General features: G+C 41.1%; 1 protein-coding gene and 1 pseudogene across 2 annotated transcripts in view; one reads left to right on the plus strand and one right to left on the minus strand.

Annotated features, from left to right (window-relative positions):
* Positions 1–20,920, minus strand: part of SLCO5A1 (solute carrier organic anion transporter family member 5A1) — a 156,797-nt gene that overhangs the window by 5,914 nt on the left and 129,963 nt on the right. For both annotated transcript variants that reach the window (XM_003797257.1, XM_023517554.1), the window contains 3 exons: positions 20,020–20,218; positions 5,347–5,506; positions 1,766–2,007 (listed from right to left, as the gene is read on the minus strand). In XM_003797257.1, the coding sequence (XP_003797305.1) occupies positions 1,766–2,007; positions 5,347–5,506; positions 20,020–20,218 (601 nt within the window). The remainder of the gene's footprint in view (positions 1–1,765; positions 2,008–5,346; positions 5,507–20,019; positions 20,219–20,920) is intronic.
* LOC111727587 lies at positions 18,973–19,220 on the plus strand (annotated as a pseudogene).

Here is a 20,920-nt window from a genome sequence, read left to right on the forward strand (position 1 = left end):
AGGCAAGAGAATCGCTTAAGCCCAAGAGTTTGAGGTTGCTGTGAGCTGTGATGCCAGGGCACTCTACCCAAGGTGACGGCTCTACCCATATGCTCCAAAAATGCACAGGATACAAGTCAACAGCAGAGATTGCCTGAACTCCTCCCAACTACCGCTGCTTTTCTACTTTTCTGAAACTTATGCTCCCAAGTAATTCCACATGGCAGGAAGACTGAATCTATTAATTTTATAATTAGCAAATATTCAAGGGTTCCTTTTTGAAATTTTGGGTAGAAGCCAACTGATGATTTGCCATGGTTGACCACTATCAAAAAGGCAGCCTGTCTATAGGTTATTAAACGCTCAGAATTAAAGTACAAAAAAAATTATTTGAGTACATTTATTAATAATCGTATGTCTTTTTAAATGTTTCAAAACCTCATCCTTCCCATCCCCTACCAATAGGCCAGTGCCCTGTCATCTTTTCCCCAATTTCATTTCCCGTGACAATGTGCCCTGCACGCATGGCTATTACTCCATACGTATCTGATAATGGAGGAATTGAGTGAATGAAGGCCTTTCGTGTGTTGTGACCTCGTGGTTAAGGAGTGGCTTTGCTGGCAAATGCCTGACTCAGCACCCAGTAGGAAAGAAGCCCCTGGTGCAGCCCCCCTGCCCTGACTACTCAGGGCCACCCAGCAGATGCCTCTCTCCCTTCACCCACTATTGAACTATGACCCCAAGTCCCACTGAAGCCACCCCGTCCTCTTCTGGCTTCACCACACTCTCCAGTTCCTTCCTTTGCTCATAATCATCCTTACTGCAAACACCAACACATTAATTTGAATGCACCAAGGTTAACATTTTTTTTGGTAGACAGAGTCTCGCTTTGTTGCCCAGGCTCCAGCTCGGTGGAGGCATCAGCCTAGCTCACAGCCACTTCAGACTCCTGGGCTCACTGATCTTCCTGCCTCAGCCTCCCAAGTAGCTAGGTGCCCACCACCACACTGGGCTAATGTTTCTATTTTTTGGAGAGATGGGGTCTCACTCTTGCTCAGGCTGGTCTGGAGCTCCTGAGCTCAAGCAGTCCACCCACCTCAGCCCCCCAGAGTGCTAGGATTACAGTTGTGAGCCACCGCACCTGGCCCTGATGTCAACATTTTTAATAGGACAAAAGTAGCTTCCAGGTCCTCTTATAAACAAGAAACCCAAACAGGATACAGCAAAGAAAGCACAGCCCGAACAACTAAAAATACCACATGTCCCAGTGTACCCTTTTCTTGATTCAAGTCCAAAATTTTATATATGACAGTAAAATTAATAAACTCAGCAGTTTGAATTTCAGGCTCAGCATAAATTGCCTCTGATCCTGGAGGTATTAACTATCTACAAGGTTGGACATAATAGCTTTTTGCTGTCTGCACGATTAGCAACTTTCCCAAATTACTTCCTGCCCTTCTCTGGGCTTCTTACAGTTTATAAGGTGACGGCTTTCAACTCCTGAAGTTGAACCTCACAGGGCAGAGACTCCAGTTTCACAAAACACCAGGAATATGACCCAATTGAATAAAGACAGTTCTGGAGCATGAAATGATACAACTTTCCTTTCTCTCCTGATAGGGAAAAACTCCTACATTCACCAGGCAAATCTCTGAACACCCTCCTGCACAATCTATAATAATTTTGCTTTGGTCTCAGCTTTAGCAAATCAGTCCCTTGTCCCAGAATATGTGCTGCGGCAACTCTAAGTACAGAACCCACCGTAGGAGTTGAATGCTGTTCTCACCTGAGGGTTACGATGATGGCTGATGGCTGGGCACAGGCTGTGATGAAAGTAACTATGAAAAGAAAAACTAAGAACGGGATGAGGGTGTTACAGGTCCGTTTACACTTCCCAGAAACAGCATAACCATTTTCATTGAGATACGTTTTGACGATCACCACTCGGAGCTGACTGCGCTGTCCCACTGTGGGGGGCGTGATCACTTGCCGACTTTGGACACAGGTGCACTCGGTATAATTCCGTATCTAAGTGAGCAAAACAAAGGTGAGTTGGATGCCACCCAAAAGCAAAATTCGGCAGAGGGCTATTAAGACCAAGTTAAATAAAAATACAGGGTGTCCCAATGGTTGCCACACATAGGAAAATTAACAACTCATATTATGTTTTATATATTTTTTATATTTATACATCAACACTGAGAAATATTTTATAAATATTTTCTAAGTTTTTTTCACGAATATTTCGTAAATAAAGGTACATTAGCTACAGTTTCCCATTTTCCCAATTACATATGGCCACTTTGGGACATCCTATACTCTGAAATAGCTCTAATAATACAAGATATTTCAATTTCAGTGAGAGTACCTTCCTCATTGATAACAGTAAGGGTCCAAAATGTGTGCCTAACAATATCAAACTCGGCTGGTCAAAACTTTGTTTAAAACCTAAAATTTTGTAAGAAACTTCTAATACTCAGTTTGATAATATTCATACTCTGGTCATAATTATCTCCTGCCTCAATTACTGTTTAACTCTTGGACTCACCAATAAGAAAATGCTCTCAGACACTGCAACCAAACTTTTTACTTGTGTTCTTAGCAGCACCCACACAACCCTGAGCACACAGGGTGCCCTAGAGTAGTAAATGTTTATGAAATGCATGCAGAAAAGGTACAATGCCACCATGATGACTTCAGCGCCAATAAGAGCAGACAGTTTGTGGCTGTTCCATTTTAAACACCTTTTCAGGCCCTGTAATTAGCTGGTGCCCTAAACCCTCCCCCTCCTATATGAATGGCTACAGTGGCCCCATCCCCTGCTGTTCCCAGACTCCGGTAGAGTGAGATGATGAGCCAGTTCTCTTGTTCTTTTTTTACAACAAATATTTATCAGGCTCTACTGATGTGCCAGGTGCTATTCTAGGGGATTAAGGTCACAGGAGAGCAAAAGAGTCCAAACCTCCTCCGTTAACTACCAAACTTCTTCTTTTTCTCTTTCTTTCTTTCTTTTTTTTTTTCAAGCAGTCAGGGATCAAATTGATTTACCTTCTTTTGTGTCCACCGACTACATGTTTTTTAAAACTTACATCCCCACTGATGCTCCATCATGCAGCATGACTAAAATGATAGAACCCTGACTCTTACATTCTGGGAGCAGCAAGTTCACTCTGTGCCTTTGACAGCACCGGTTCTGCCACCAGACAGAATTCTTTGCTGGGAATGAGACTGGCAAACTGAGCAAGGAGGTTGCATGTGGCATAAAAGGCTGAAAGAGCAGCTGTATCCCAGGCATCTTCCAGATGGAAGCCATGTACCTCAAGCTTTTTGAAATGGTCACCTATTATGTCATTAGCTCGGGAAATAATAAGTGAAAATCCCAACATTGCCTTTTTCCGAGCAGGAAGGTCAGATTTTCACCAGTTCACACAAACCTGGTCAGAGACCACTGGGTCCTTATGGACAACCACATTGTGTGGGCATCTGTCGGCCAGGCTGGTCCCTACGGTTATGAGTTCCTTATCAGTCCTGCTGAGCTGGCCTATTTTTTTGTTGCAGACAGGGCTGTAATAATCAAAGAAGGTTCTGAACTTCAAAGGTTGGTAACACCAAACCTCTTTTTTAAATTTTTTTTATTTTTTGAGACAGTCTTTCTCTATTGTACTAGGTAGAGTGCCATGGCATCATAGCTGACAGCAATCTCAAACTTTTAGGCTTAAGTGATCCTCTAGCTTCAGGATCCAGAGTAGCTGGGACTACATGCATCTGCCACAATGCCCAACTAGTTTCTCTATTTTTAGTAGAGAAAGGATCTTGCTCTTGCACAGACTAGTCTTCGATTCCTGAGCTCAAGCAATCCTCCTGTCTCGGCCTCCGAAAATACTGGGATTATAGGCGTGAGCTTTCATGCCCAGCCCCATTCTTCTTAACACAAACACAAAAGTGAAAACTAAAACACTGTTAGTTGTTATTAGTTACGAAAACAAACCATGTTAAGTCAGCTTTTCACTGAATGGACACTGGCTGAACCAGTTCTCACTGTGACCTTGTAACACTTACAGCAGCCATACGAGCAAGCATACAGATGAACTGCTGGCCATTGTGCTCAAAGGACTGCTGGGTTTTTAAAAGAATAAGTGCTCTTCACCAGAGGACCTGCCCACTTCCAAGGGAGGACTTGGCCGCCAATAGGAATAAATAGATCTTACCAGTTCTTTCGATATGGTCATAGCCCAGAGCTCACCAATTATATAATGAGAAACCAGCAGCAAGAATTCTCAGTTTATCACTACAGCTTAGAACTCAGAAATCAAAAATGACACCCCCAAAATATTTAACCGAGGGTATAATCCCTTATCACCTGCACAGAATAAGCAAATGCATATTAACCTTTTTAATTTGAGCAACTTCCTGCAATCTGTTCTTACGCAAAGAATCAAACCAGGCTCAATAATAAAGAACTGAGTAGAATAGGAAATCTTCTCCCAAAGTATTACTACCTATTTATAATTCACAGGAAAAGGAATTCTCAAAATAGCCTATTCTTGAGCTGACAGATAAATCTTTATTCTGAACATTAAAAAAAATTGTCTGAGGCTGAGCTTGATGGCTCACTTCTGTAATCCTAGCACTTTGGGAGGCTGACGTGGTAGGATCACTTGAAGCCAAGAGTTCAAGACCAACTTGAGTAACAGAGTGAGATCCCTGTCTCTACAAAAAGGTTTAAAATTAGCTGGGTAGGTGACATGTGTCTATAGTCCTAGCTACTTGGGAGGCTGAGACAGGAGGATTTCCTGAGCCCAAGAGTTCAAGATTGCAGTGAGCTATGATTAGGCCACTGCACTTCAGTCTAGGTAACAGAGTAAAGCCCTGTCTCACTGAAAAAAGAAAAAAAGTCTGAACTGAACTAACAGTCTGTTCCTCTGGTGAATTCCACTTACTCTTTTAAATGGCCATCACCCACCTTCATAGACACGAATCAGCAGAGGTCGGTTTCCTATTTGCTTCTATCAGCGCTAAATGTGGTCATCTCGACCTTCAAATCCATCAAGGACCTTATCAGAGGAACAAATGGGAGGCTTGACGCTCAACCTGATCAAGTTTCCCTGAGTTGGCCCCAAATGTAAAGCAAGAGAGGACTGACAGGAAACCGAATCCCTACACCAAACGCTGTGATCATCTCCAGGAAAATAAATGACAGCATTGCACAATTGTCTTTCCTCAGGGTTTCTGCAAGAGGCATTTTGTAAGTTACTTGGAGCCTCATGCAGAGGAAGACTGACGTCATCGTGGTTGCCTATGAATGCTGTCAGGACCTTGTCACAGGAAGCTGGATTACCAGAAGAGAAACTTGTGAAATATACTCACCCCAGTGCTAAGGTTACCACTATTCACGCAGCCAGCCAGACAAGGGTTAAAGTATGTAATTCCATCTGACCCACAGACTGGCTCATACTCGTGTATTTTACAACCACAATTAACGTTGCAGCTTCCCGTCAGATTCCTATGGGGCATGGTGAGAGAAGGTCTACGAGAGAAAAGAAGCAGATCTTGAGCACCGCTTACCAAAAAACTAGGAGGAAAGTTCCTGAAATTTAGTATTTTGTCCATTTGAAAGAAGTATTCTTCCCATTAAAATCAAAGCTGTGATACCATGAAGTAGCCACCCTCAGAAAACATCTCTATGACTTTAAAAGAAAACATAAAGAATGTTTTAAATCCCCAGGTACTTTGGATTGAATACTTTTTTTTTTTTGGAGACAGAGTCTCAAGCTGTTGCTTTGGATAGAATGCCATGGTGTCACAGCTCACAGCAATCTCCAACTCTTGGACTTAAGCGACTCTCTTGCCTCAGTCTCCCAAGTAGCTGGGAGTATAGGCACCCACCACAACACCCGGCTATTTTTTTGGTTGTAGTTGTCATTGTTGTTTGGTAGGCCCAGGCTGGCTTTGAACCCTCCAGCTCCAGTGTATGTGTCTGGCACTCTAACCCCTGAGCCATAGGCACTGAGCCTGGATTCAATACTTTATACCAAATTACCTGTCCCATCTCAATTTTATCTTCCATGCTATGGTTTCAGTGTCTGGACTCAGCAATTCTACCCCTAGTATAACTACTCACTTACTGTGGGCACTTGACTCTACATCTTCACAAATCTGGGCACTAATCTGTTTAATTTTAAGATGGACAAAATATTTTTTAGTGCTAAATCACCAACATCATTATGACTATATAAACGTCAGATTCATCAATCACATCAAAAACTTTCATTGCTCTAGAATACATTAGTTAAAGAAAAACATGGGATTCTAGAAAACCAAAAGGAGGTGATTTTCGAATATGTTTAGGAATTTCATTGCTAGTTCAGTTCAAACAACCAGAGAAGAAAGACGAAGCCATTCTTCCCTCCAGGGCGCCCAGATGGGAACTGACAACCAAACGCAATGGGGTTTGTTTCCTCATAAGATCGTGGCATCTGATATAAGAAATGACACCATATGACAGCTCTAAGAAAGTCAACCCGAACAATAACTAGAGAAAGAAAAAGGTAAGAACATAGGGCTGGGGAAAGAAGCATACAGAAATGGTGGTGGGAGAGCAAGGAAGGCAGATACTGGGGGACCCCCAGAAGACCGAGGGAGGCTCTGCGGTGTTCACAACCCAGTGAACCATTGTGCTTTTGTGATCACCATTTTTATGCATCACTCAAGAAATGCTGTTCCTAACACTACATAAGTTAACAGTAGCAGACCCTTCGTGCATCTGTCCATCTATGACCCATCTATTCAACAGATACTGTGAAATGTCTGTGGTGAGCCAGGAGGTCTTCACTGATGGGTAGGCCCCACTTACCCAGCAGCACAGCCCATCCAGACCACAGGTATCAATTCATAAACTTTAAGTGTCGCTTGTTCAAAGGCTCTTCTCCTATAGCCTCTTCCGTGCTCTGATATCTGAATTTGATATCTCAAATTTTAATAGGAGAAACAAATTTGAGGCAATATCAAACTTAGCCAATATTAGAAAGACTTCTAATAAGACAGAAGTCAAGTACAGAGAGTACCATACCATTTTAAAGTTTGAATATACCTAAAAAAAAAAAAAAAAAAATATGATCCCAGACCACTGGTTCTCAATGGGGGCAGGTCTTTCCCCCAGTGGACATTTGACAGTGCCAGGAGACAGTGTGGGTTAACTGAAGGAGTGATATTGGCATCTGGGGGGATGCACTAAGCATCCTACAATGCCAGGATGCCCCCACCTCCCACGATGAAGAATTACCTGGCCCAGTTGTCAACAGTGTTGAGAGTGAGAACTCCTGTTCTTGACCAGCTATCACTTTCTATGGATGATGAAATGGAGACCAAGGAAGGCAATGATTCACCAGGAAGCTGATCAGCGCTGTGTTAACTGCTGTCATATGCAAAGACTCAGGGTGTGTTAGTACTTTCTTCACCAGCACTTTAAGAACTAAACTACGAGCCAGAAGAAAGGGCTTTTATATGTCTGCATGCGTAGTCACTAAAAATGACAAGCTTTAAGACCATACCCACGGTTATTACTGTTGCTGTTCAGAAGTGACATGGCGTTTCCTATTATCAGCATGTTTAGCATTCCCTACTACAGACACAGGTTCCAAATGCCCCTCCTTTCTGAGTATGTCCACCCCAGAGAAAGGAACCTAAAGAAAATATTAACGGATGCTCAAAGCACACGAAGTGCACTGATTTCAGGAAGGCAAAAAGCTTTCCTTGGGAACAGAGGCACAGTCCCAGGTCACACTTCGGTGGGTTTGCTTTTCTCATAAGATCAGGATGAAGAAATGATACAATATGAAAAGCACCAATCCAAGAGCTGTGTGTGTTGCCAATGCAGGCAACAATATAAATAGCAATGAAAGGAAGTGGTATTCATGAAAGACATTAGGGAACAGGGATGATGGCACAGAAAAGAAAGCTGCTGACACAGGTAATCTTGTACACTAAGTTAATTGAAAAGAAATCACGTTTCAGAGTAATAATGTCTTGTTTGATTGTCATTCACTCTCCAGAAAATGGACTGGATTCAATTCTGGTAATAGTGTAAGTGTTTAAACCTGAGTGACACTATGCGATTTCTCATTAGCCTGAAGTGAACCCATCACAAGGCCATAAAATGCACAAAGGCTACTTACTGTTTGCTGCACTTGTCCTTGTACAAAGGGACCGTGTATCAACTTTCCAACAAATGAAAGCATTTCTGACAAGACAGTCTTCCAAGCAAGAGGTTCATGTTGAGGGTTACACTGATTCATGGTTAATTTCAAGGGAGGAACTGGACCTCACTAGCAAATGCTTTACAACAGCATGGTCCAAGCTGCAAGCCTGAGAGTGACCCAAAATACCTTACTATAAAATCAAGGAATGACAGAGCCAGCGAGATGGAAGGGATCTCTCAGATTATCTGGTAAACTTGCTAACTTAAAGAACAGGAATCTACAAGAAATATAAAGATGAGCCCCACAATCACGGAAGCCTCAAGAAAATTAACCTTGGGAAGATAATTAAAAATAGGAACAAGAAATAAAAAGAACAGCCTTGTTGTCCAATCTTTAGTAAATCAATCACTTAAAGATCAATCTTTATTTAAAGTAATATGTAACAACAAAACAGACTGTTGTTAAACATAAGTTTTTTTTTTGTTTTTTTTTTAAAAAAAAAACCCTTTGCCATAGGGCCATTACAGCTGGGTATGCAAGAATTCGGTCACCCTCAAAACACACTCCCTCCCAAGCAACTGTGTCCCATCATCCTACCCCAAGACCTAAAGAACACTTTAGCTTCCCCTTCTAACATACTTTTAGTGGTCTCTATAAATCAAAGAGGGGTGGCCTAGCTTCTTTCTGCCTCCTTTCAAGTTTCTCTTTAATAAAAGATATGACAAGTAGGTACGAATCCATGCACACTTTGCTCGGCCACATGAATTAAAAGAACATGCTTCACATACCAAAAACCTCTATAGCCAAATACACTCATCAATTAGAAAAATTGGTATCTTTCTTATAGTTTCTTAATCTTCATCAATTTACCTCAACCTTCAAGAAGATTTTAATTAGAATGTTTTTGTTTTTTCAACTTCTTTTAACCTCTTGGTTTTATATTAAAATCTTTCCTGCTTTGTGAGAAATACAGTTATTATAGTTGTAGGTCCATCTTTCAGATGAGATAATTGAAGATTTGAGAAGATAGGTACCTTTGGGTACTGCCAAAGGTCACATAGCTAGTAAGGGTCAGAAATGGACTTAAAAACCAGTTTTATCTTCCTCTGTAGTGTGTGCGCTGAAGGCTTGACAATAGCAGGGAGGTGTTGTGTAGTGTCCATAGTTACACTTTCTCTAGCACAGGTCTTCTGGGTGGCCCCTCCCTCTTCCTTCTACCTCCTAGACAAAGCTCTAATGAAATTTTTCTGGCACTCAGTTTTCAAGGCTCCTAAACATTAGAGTAGGAAACAGATAGGTTCAATTCCATATCCGTAATTCACATGTCCTGTGAACTTGAGATTTCACTTTCATAAAATAGAGATTAGAATGTCTCTATAACATGGTTTTTGTGGGGAATTAGGTGGGCAAATGTATGTCCAGTGTACAGCAGGGTGCCTGGGACATAACAGGCACTAAGACATTGGCGTACTCTCTATTGACACACAGCAGAAGCATTCATGAATAACAGTTACACAATCACAAACATGAAGAGTACAAAAGGCTACTATGATGTTTTTCTTTTCAAAAAGGAAAAAGTAATTTTCTAATTTACTCCTACAGGGAATGGTAGAAAAAGAAATAGATTTAGATCTAGTTTCAGCACTGCTTTTTTTTAGTTGTATGATCTTAACATAGTTGTATAGCTGTTAATACTCCTCCTGCCAACATGGAAAGAGAGCAAGAATAATTAACAAAGGGTTTTTTTTTTTTTTTTGAGACAGAGCCTCAAGCTATCCCCCTGGGTAGAGTTGTGGCATCACAGCTCACAGCAACCTCCAGCTCCTGGGCTCAAGCGAGTCTCCTGCCTCTGCCTCCCAAGTAGCTGGGACCACAGGCGCCCACCACAACACTCGGCTATTTTTTGGTTGCAGCCGTCATTGTTGTTTTGGCGGGCCCGGGCTGGATTCAAACCCTCCACCTTAAGTGTATGTGGCTGGCGCCTTAGCCACTTGAGCCACCCGCACCGAGCCTAACTAAGGGTTTTGTGTAACAATAGATGTGATGGCCTAGATTGATGAGAGGACTACGTTCCTGGAAGTTGTGATCATGGTATCTAATTGTTATTTTTATTATTAAAGCTTCCTTCAGCTTTGTAGACAACACACTCAAACAAGGCATAACTTAAAACTTACATGTAATAACCCACAACTTATACAAACATCTTTTTAAATCCATAATTTTTTAAATAAAATAATGTGTCCATTACATGGTGCTTCAAAATACCTTTACTATTAAAGTAAACACATTCATTTTAGAAAACTTAGACAACACAATAGAATTAAAAAATTGAACTCATGCATAAAGCTGCCCTCCAGGGATATTCACTATTATATTATTAGTATATTTTCTCTTTTTTCAATGTACATGTAGATTAACAGTAGTAACATATTGCTAACAACATCATGTATAGAGTTTTCAAATTCTACTTTTTTTTGCCAATTTTACATGATGAGCATTTTCTATCAGCTATATTAACATAAGGTTACAGACTGGTGTTTTTAAAATTAAAAGGTTTATTAAGTTTAAGGAGATATTACATGCTCTTGCAGACTTCATGTTGATTTGTTTAGATCTTGGTTACAAAATTTAAAACTTAGTGGAAAAAAAATCTGTTTATTCTTCACATCCCCCTTGATAGGTTAAAATGAAATAAAACAAATTTTGTTTGTTTCTCCAAACAGAGAGAAAAACAAGATGGATGTATATACTTCATAAATATACTTTCATGTGAGAGCAATGAACTCTAAGTCTATTAATAAAAGTTGCTACAATAATCCAGAAACATGTATACCAAAGATCCTTTTAAGGATCTTCCTTCCTTTAAGCAACTTCCTTCCCCTCTAACTGATAGACAATCCCTTTAAAATTAGTAGTATCTGTAATGATTAGAAGATTTTGAACGGTGCCAAAAGATTTCAATGATGTGAAGAAAACGTCAGTAGATTAAGCTGCCCATGAGACATAGGTGGGGAGATGGATGGTTTAATTAGAGAATTTAGGAGTGACCTGGCCAGAAATGGCAGTCACCTGGGAGGATGAGTCCACTATCTAAATATACCATGTGGCAAGATTGCAAGATGAGGTATGGTGATCAGGAAGATTCAAAGCACTTGTGGGAAGCTGAGGAAAAGGTCTCTGTTCACAGGCTGTATCTATTTAATTTCTATAGCCTGAATATTATGAAGAATTACACCCATACACTGAGAAAAACTTGAGGGAAAAATTTCAACCTCTGAGCTTCTAGAGTTAGGTGGGCCTGGAGGGACCATCCTGTCTGACGGCCACTGCCAAGACCAGAAAACAGAGAAAAACTCTTCCTGGTCATGTGATGACTCAAGAAATCACCCCTAAAAGTTTTGGCTCAGTTGTTCAAGTCACCAAAACAGAAGATGATATAATAGATTTTACTTTTAAGATCAAAGAGATGACACTTGATAAATAAAAGATAACAAAGCTAGAATTCAAGGATTCATCAAGACACAGCACTAGTTAAAAAGTCTACATATGGACAACCGATTAACTCAATTTCAAAAAAACACTGACGAAAAGGCAAAGTGAGGAACAATCACATCAGACAACGTACTTACACAAAGTTTTACTTAAGCCACAACTGTCACACTAAGTGCCAGATCTTTTGGCTGCAAGATGATTAGCACACACCTGTGTGAGGTACAGTTTGGCAGCCACAGAGAGAAAGCGAGACACACGTCCTAATTAAAACTGCAGGGAAACCGTGGGTGCTGGGAATGTCATTAGTGGAGCTGGAAATGGGCCAAGATTTAGCCTGACCGCCTAGGAGCTTTCAAAATGAAAACTCATCAGATTCCCAAATCTGAAGTTGCTTTCTTTTTTTAAATTTAATTTGGATGTTGTTAGAACACTTACTTTAAGATCTACCATCTCAACAATTTTTTTAAGTGTACAACATGGTATCGGACAGTGGATCTCTAGAGCTTATTCATCTTGGTTGATTGAAACTTCATGCATGTAGATTCGTAACTCTTTTCTTTCTTTTTTGTCTCTCTAGGTTGCCCTTGGTACACTGCCATGGCATCACAGCTCACAGCAACCTCAAACTCTGGGGCTTAAGCAATTCTCTTGCCAAGGCCTCTCAAGTAGCTGGGACTACAGGCGCCCACCACAATGCCCAGCTATTTTTTTGTTGTTATTGCCTTTGTCCTTGTTTTAGCTGGCCCAGGCCGGCTTTGAACCCACTAGCCCCGGTGGCTGGCACCCTAACCCTGAACTACAGGCACCAAGCCAGATTCATAACTCTTCATTTCCCCCTCCCCAGCCCCTGGCATCCATCATTCCACTCGTTGATTCTATGAATTTGAGTATTTTAGGTACTTCATGTAAGTGGCATCTGTGAGCAATTTATTTATGCAGCATAACGTCCTCAAGGTTCATCTATGGTGTTGCATAGATAGAATTTCCATCTTTTTAAAGGCTGATAATACTCTATTGTATGTACATACAGTCATTCATCACTGAACTTCAGAGATAGGTTCTGATACCTGCATAGCTGGGTGATTTCACCACTGTGCAGACATCACAGAGTGAACTAACACATACCCAGATGGTCTAGCCCGCTATACTTCTAGGCTAGTGGTATAGCCTACTGCTCCGGGCTGCAAACCTACACACCATGACACTACACTAAATACCACAGGCAATTCTAACACAATGTAAATGTTTATATATCTAAACATAAAATGATACAATAAAAATACAGCATTAAAGATTTAGAAAATGGTCCACTTGTGTAGGGTTCTTACCATGAATGGAGCTGGCAGGCCTGGAAGTTGCTCTGGGAGTCAGTGAGTTGGGGGGGTGAGTGAGTGTGGAGGCCTAGGATGTTACCACGCTCAGCTGCAGACTTTATAAACACGTACACACACTTAGGTTACACTAAATTTAGAAAAGAACTTTCTTCAATAATAAATTACCCTTAGCTTAGTATAACTTTACTTGACAAACTTTTTTTTTAACTTTTAGACTCTTTTGTATCAATAGCAGTTAACTTAAACACACCTTGTACAAGGATACAAGAAAAAAATTTTCTTTATATCTTTATATAAGCTTTTTTCTATTTTTAAATTAAGTTTTTCTTTTTTTGTTTGTTTGTTTTTTTCCCTTTAAAACTTTCGTTAAAAACTAAGACACAAACACACAGGTTAGCCTCGCCCCACATGGGATCAGGAGCACCACTGTCCCTGTCTTCCACCTCCACACCTAGTCCCACTGAAGGGGGACACCCTTCAGAGGCAGCGACACCCACGGAGCAGTCCTCTCCTATGCCTCCTTCTGGAACACCCCCTGCCCGGCCTGCCTGAGGCTATTCTACCGTTGATTTGTTTTTCATATAAGTAGAAGGAGTACACTCTAAATTAATGATAAAAACGTACAGTGTAGCAAATACATAAACTAGTGACATAGTTGTTTTTATCACTATTAGGTATTACGTACTGTACGACTGGATGTGCTGGATTACGTACTGTACTGGACTGGCGGTGCAGGGGGGCTGTTCACACCAGCATCTCCATAACACCTTGGGCTTTGACCTTACTACGGCTCAGACCTCACTTGGAGAAAGGAATTTTTCATTTCCCATTACAATTTGATAGCACAAGGGGGTGACGATAGTCAAACATAAGTTACTGTAAACTTTAAAATAATTAGAAGAGTGAAATTGGAATGTTTCTTAACACAAATAAATGATGATAAATGCTTGAGATGACAGATATCCCATTAGCCTGATTTAATTATTACACCTTGTATGCCTACGTCAAACATCACATGTACTTCATAAACATATAGAACCATTATATAGTCATAATAATTAAAAATAAAAAATGTTTAAAAATAAAGGCTGGGCACAGTGGCTCACACCTGTAATCCTAGCACTCTGGGAGGATGAGGCAGGAGAATTGCTTGAGGTCAAAAGTTCAAGACAAGCCTGAGCAAGTATATAAGACCCCGTCTCTACCAAAAATATAAAAATTTGTTTGGTGTGGTGGCACTTGCCTGTAGTTCCAGCAACTCAGGAGGCTAAGGCAGGAGAATTGCTTAAGCCCAGGAGTTTGAGGCTGCAATGAGTTACGATAATGCCACTGCACTCTACTTGGGGTGACAGAGTGAGACTCTGTCTGGAAAAATAAATAAATAAAAATAAAAAATGAGAAATAAAAATAGTTAGAAGCTAAAATAGCACATTTGAGATATGTTTTTAAAAACCAACAATACAGATTAAGAAAAGGAGAGGATCAATGAAGGAAAAAGAAAAAATGGCAAGGATAAAAAAATAAAATAAAATGTAAAACCAGACCTGAAGGAAATAGTCTCCAGAAATAAAGAGCCCACCATGACCCCCGCAAAAAATAAAATAATCCATCACAAAATATATCATGGTGAAATTTTAGAATTAGGAAAAAAATGGAAGTTCCCAGGAAGGAAAAGTACAACATGACAAAAGACTGAGAAAAAGGGAAATCACATATCCCACAGTAACATTAGAAATTAGATGACAATGAAATAAAAACTTCAAAATTCTGAGTGAAAATGAGGCATCAAAGATTTGGCCAATTTGGCAATCAGATGTAATAGTATATTAAAAAATCCTCACAAAACAAAGTTATAGCCTATGCAGCCTTTTTCGCAGCTACTGAAGGATGTGCTCCATCAAAATGAGGGGGTAAACAAAAAAAATGGACTCCACAGAAGCCAGGAAACCTAGGATCAATGCAGAGAAAGGGAAATGGAACTGTCCAGCTGACAGAAGGGCAGCTGGCCCAGAAATATCCAGTCCAGATGAAGCCAGGGGAACTAAGAGATTTATTATATAAATGACTCCAAGGTGCAGCAAAGTGGAACTATGAACCCCTCAAAACAGTAGAAGATTATATTGAGATATCTTTTGAGCTCTCAGAACGTAAGAGAAGCTAAACACAGATTCAAAGAAATGAATGAAAACAAGGAGGAAAATCAGTGTTGCACAAATGAGGAAATCTACTCGTGAGACACGTTACATAAACATAAGGTGAAAATATCAACAAAGGCTTTGACCACAATCTGTGAAGGGAAAGTGGCATTCCTCACTTACCAAGACAGGCGGTCCTAAATTACATCTCCATTTGATTAATGTATATAATGGGCCTTAAAAAATACAGGTAAATTCCAAAAGAGAAAACTAAAAGGTATTTAAAATTTTTGCCCCAGAAATAGGTAGGAGACTTCTGGTCATTCATTACTTTTAAATTCTATTTATGTTTTCTATAAATAATTGAATAATAATAAATAATTTGGCAGAAATAGCAATAGCTAACCTTCAGTACACACTTGTGTGTGCCCCCCATCAAGGTGATAGCTTTCCATGTACACCCATAGTGTCTGTCCCAGCCTCCTACGCCTGTGTTTTTCAATCTTTTTTATTTCATGGCACACTTGAGCCCACAGCTAAACTTCCATGGCACGCTTCAATTACGTTGATCAAAAAAAAGAGTTAAAGCAAACAATATACTTACTGTGCTTTGAGCTTCTTTCTAAAATAATTTACTTAATGATCTTTAAAATTTTTCACAGCACACCGGTTGAAAATCACTGTTGTAAAGTGATTCTTCTGACATGGCCCCATTTTACAGAAGAGGATTCTAAGGCTCAAAGTGAAGCAGTCAGTCAAACTCAGTCAGGGTCCAAATTCAGGTTCAACTCCAGACGTGAGCTCTTATTCTATACCACCCTTCAAATTCTCAAGACTTTATTTCCGGTCCCATTTTATTAGGCACCATTAAGAAGCCACACACCTGATACATGCATTTTTCACATACACATCTCCAAGTGGAAAATGACTCCCAGGAGAAATAATGGCACAGTATTCAGTAATCTAAATAAGCTCTGATTTGCCATTCCTCCCCCACCCCCACTCCCCCACCATTCTAAGTTGGCCAAATGAAATTAAAGCTTTTATTATTCAAATGTGAAGTGGAACACGTAACAGAAAACCCCAATGAGAATCTGAAGGAAACAGAAGTATGTGTTGTCACTGAGCACCAAAACCTAGACAAGGAAGTTCTGCTACCTGAGCAAATCCTGCCAAACCTACTTACCTACATGGAGTTAAGAAATAAAAGTTATGGCTGTGCGCCCATAGCTCAATGGTTAGGGTGCTGGCCACATGCTCTGGGGCTGGTGGGTTCAAACCCAGCCTTGGCTTGCTAAACTAACAAACAAACAGAAAATAGTGGGCATTGTGGTAGGCACCTATGGTCCCAGCTACTAGGGAGGCTGAGGCAAGAGAATTGCTTGAGCCCAAGAGTTTGAGGTTGCTATGAGCTGTGATGTCACGGCATTCTACTGAGGGCAACATAGTGAAACTCTGTCTCAATTAAAAAAAAAAAAAAAGAAATAAAAGTTAAAGTTTTCATAACTCTCAAGGAAGGGTTTTCCAAAATCCTTCTTTTGATGAGACTATGGGGAAATGGACACTCAGATCCATTGCTGGTGAGGGTAAAAACTGGTATAAAACCTGAGGAGGCGGATAGCGCCTGTGGCTCAAAGGAGTAGGGCACTGGTCCCATATGCCAGAGGTGGCAGGTTCAAACCCAGCCCCAGCCAAAAACTGCAAAAAAAAAAAAAAAAAAAAATTAACCTGAAGAGGCAAAAATGCTCACCATTCCTGATCATCAGAAAAATGCAAATCAAAACCACCCTGAGATATCACCTAACCCCAGTGAGACTAGTCCACATCATAAAGTCTGAAAGTTGCAGATGCTGGTAGAGAAAAGGGAACGCTTTTATACTGCTGATGGGATTGCAAATTAATACAGCCTCTTTGGAAAGAACTATGGAGAATCCTCAAAGAACTCAAATTAGACCGCCCATTTGACCCTGCAATCCCACTACTAGGCATGTAAGAAAAAAATCATTTTATCATAAAGACATATGTACTAGATTATTTATCACAGCTCAATTTACAATCACCAAGATATGCAAACAACATAAATACCCATCAACTCAGGAATGGATTAGCAAACCATTATCTGTGTGCCCTGGAATACTACTCAGCCATAAAAAAGATGGTGACTTTACATCTTTTGTATTAACCTGGATGGAGCTGAAGCACATTCTTCTTAGTAAAGTATCATAAGAATGGAAAAGCAAGTATCCAATGTGCTCAATACTAACATGAAGCCAGTAGAGGATCTAATATGTGCTCACATGGGAGTAAAACTCAATTCAATTCATGTCAGGGAAGAAGGAACAGGGGAGGGGGATTTGGGGTGCTCCCACTTGATGGGTATAATGCAGAGGTATAAGGCACACATTTTGGGTGCAGGACACAACTATAAGAGGGACTCTACCTAATAAATTCAAATATTGTGACCTGGTTGTCTGTACCCTCACGTTAACCTGAAATTAAAAAAATAAAAACCTGCACAAGCAACCTGGTAATATTTATTGCAATCCTGTTCCTGGGAATTTATCCTATACAGACACCACACACAAGAGAAGTGATAAATGTGGGAAGCTATTTATTACAACACTGTTTTCAATAGCTAAAGATGAGACACCATCCAACTATCTACCAAATGGGAACAGGTTAAGTCACAAAATGGAATAAAACTGAACACTATCCAGTCCTTAAGGTAAGCCCTGTCCTAGAGGCAGGCACCTGACAACAAGATCTTACTATTGGCTCGGCGCCTGTGGCTCAAGCTGCTAAGGCGCTAGCCACATACACCTAGGGTGGCGGGTTCGAATTCATCCTGGGCCAGCAACCAACAATGACGGCTGCAACCAAAAAAATGGCCAGGCATTGTGGCGGGCACCTGTGGTCCCACCTGCTTGGGAGGCAGAGGCAGGGGTCTCTCTTGAGCCCAGGAGTTGGAGGTTGCTGTGAGCTGTGATGCCATGGTACTCTACCTAGGGTGACAGCTTGAGGCTCTGCCTCAAGAAAAAAAAAAAAAAGATCTTACTATTGAATTTTTAGGGATTCTGCTGTTTAAATACAGTCATTATTAAAAATTAAATCATATAAACATACAATGAAATAAATGATATTGAAAACAAAGATAATACTTAAACCTCAGCACCTTCAAATTTGCCTATATTTTACAATTATCTAAGCTCTTGCCTAGGCTGTCCAGGTCTGTTACATCTGCAGGATAGGAATATTACATAACGGTGTGTGACTGAGACTCTCGTCCCAATTCACTGCCCAATGTCTTCAAGCTGGTGGCTGGAAGTCAGCCATGGTGGCACTAAATACACCTCAGAAATGGGCAAATGTCACAGAAGGAGCGTCTTTCTTAGACAGCCATTTGTCAAACATTTACCAGCACTCTGCTGGGTACAGATGACATGTGCCTCAGTTTTACTATCTGTAAAATCAGGATAATAACAGCACCCACTGATAGGGCTATGGTGCGGACTCTGGAGTTAATACAGGCAAAGCCCTTAGGGGGATTCCTGCAGGCAACAGCGTTCATGCTAGTGTTAGCTCTGCTCCAGATGATTCTCACCAGTCGAGAAAGACCTCCAGGTTATGTTATTAACCTTTTAAAGGGGCTCAGAAAAGTGTGTATGAATGCTGTATGTTAGGTGTAAACAGGGAAGTTAAACGTACACAGTCATCGTGGCCTGCATAAAGAAACCGGGAAGGACACACAACAGAATGAATGTGCAAGTGCCACAGGCCATGAAGTACATTGCTGATCCTCTTTGATCCAGTGGAGAAGTTATCACAAGGAAAGCGCACCCTCCCGAGCTAAAAAAATTCATGGATGAGAAGCTCTCATGGAAGTTAAATGGCGGCAGACACGTCCAAGGAATACTGCAGGGGCTTGATCCCTTTGTGACTCTCGTCAGGATGACTGTGTGGAGATGGTACCTCGGGGACAACAGAACAATATGGGAATGATGGCAATACGAGGAAATAGGATCGTCATGTTAGAAGCCTTGGAAGGGCTTCCAGAAGCAGAAAAGTCCCTGTCCCCTCTCTAATGAGCCTGTTTTACTACGATGTCAAAATTAGGTCTTGTACATTTTCATATGCAACTTTTTGTTAAATAAACTTTTCTAATAGCCAAAAAAAAAAGCAGATTTCCTGTTATCGTGGCTGGAGGAGTGGGAAGAAGTAGGTGGACGAGGAGTTGGGTAAGAGCCAGACTTCCGCTGTACGTTGTCTTTTCATTGCATGTTGTGTTCTCCAGCTAGGTTCACATACTGCCTATTCAAAACATTCCAGTAAAAGCAGAACTGTGGCTCGGCACCTGTAGCTCAGCGGCTAGAGCACCAGCCACATACACCAGAGCTGGCAGGTTCAAATCCAGCCCTGGCCTACCAAACAACAATGACAACTACAACAAAACATAGCTGGGCATTGTGGTGGACGCTTGTAGTCCCAGCTACTCGGGAGGCTGAGGCAAGAGAATAGCTTAAGCCCCAGAGTTGGAGGTTGCTGTGAGCTGTGACACCATGGCACCCTACCAAGGGCGACATAGTGAGACTCTGTCTCAAATAAATAAATACGTAAAAGCAAAACCATTTCATTGATCCCATGAGCCTTCCCTCCTCACCCCCTGTAATCAGAATGCTGTAAGAGTCACTCCCCAAGGGTAAAAAGGGACACAGGCGAAGGCGAGCCCCGGCCTCTGCTCTCCAGGGGTGCACACTCCACTTGGACAGACGGGTGCTGGTGGGGGGAACGGCCTGGAGGGAGACACCAGGGCTGATCCCTGCTGCCCAGACACCACAGCGCTTTGATCATGCAGACGTGACACGGCCCTTCAGAGGTACTTACCCTGTTGTGTAAGGGATGTTTATGCCCCCAAGATTAATGCTTTCACATCCAACGATAAACAGGGTGGAAAAACACAGTAAAGATACACCACTGCAGATCATGGCTAGTTTTGCAGATTCTCTGGCACTGAGTTTCAATTTTTTTATAATGTAGCCTCCCAGGACAATTCCGACACCAGCACTGGGGACAATAATGACACCTAAAGAGAAGAGAAGGAGAGGATTAAGTTGAACTGCTGTATCCTACCACCCGTCTGAGCCAATCACTCTGTTTCTACTTGTTCAGTAGCACTGAGAACCCCAAATCACTCTAATCGAGGCATTTTCAGTGTGTGTGATGACTTTATAGTATCATATTATTTTCAACATATACAATCAACAAAGGACCTGTATCTGGATTGCATAAAGAACTTTTACAAAGCAATAAAATAAAGACAACCCATTAGAAAAGTGAGCAAACTTTGAGCAGGTGCTTCACCAAAGAGAAGATCCAGATGAACAATCCACACACGACAGGTGCTCAAGGCCCCTCATCACTGAGAGGGCCGTACAAACTATTCACACAACATACAAGAATGAAAAGGCCTGGGTGACGGATACCCGAAATGCTTTGACTCGATCATTATCCATGCTATGCTTGAAACAAAACTGCACACATACCCCATAAATATACACAAATGTAATGGATCAAAATTTTTTTTAATTTTTAAAACCACTATAGACTGGGCGGCACCTGTGGCTCATGGAGTAGGGCACTGGCCCCATGTACCAGAGGTGGCAGGTTCACATCCAGCCCCGGCCAAAAACTGCAAAAAAAACTCCACTCTAGACCCATCATGTTGTTAACAATGTTTGAGTCTGAGCATACCACATGTTGGCAAAGATGCTGCAGAATGCAAAAG

The sequence above is a fragment of the Otolemur garnettii genome, unplaced genomic scaffold, assembly GCF_000181295.1.
Source record: "Otolemur garnettii isolate 467f Iridium unplaced genomic scaffold, OtoGar3 scaffold00113, whole genome shotgun sequence".
NCBI classification, from domain to species: Eukaryota; Metazoa; Chordata; class Mammalia; order Primates; family Galagidae; genus Otolemur; species Otolemur garnettii.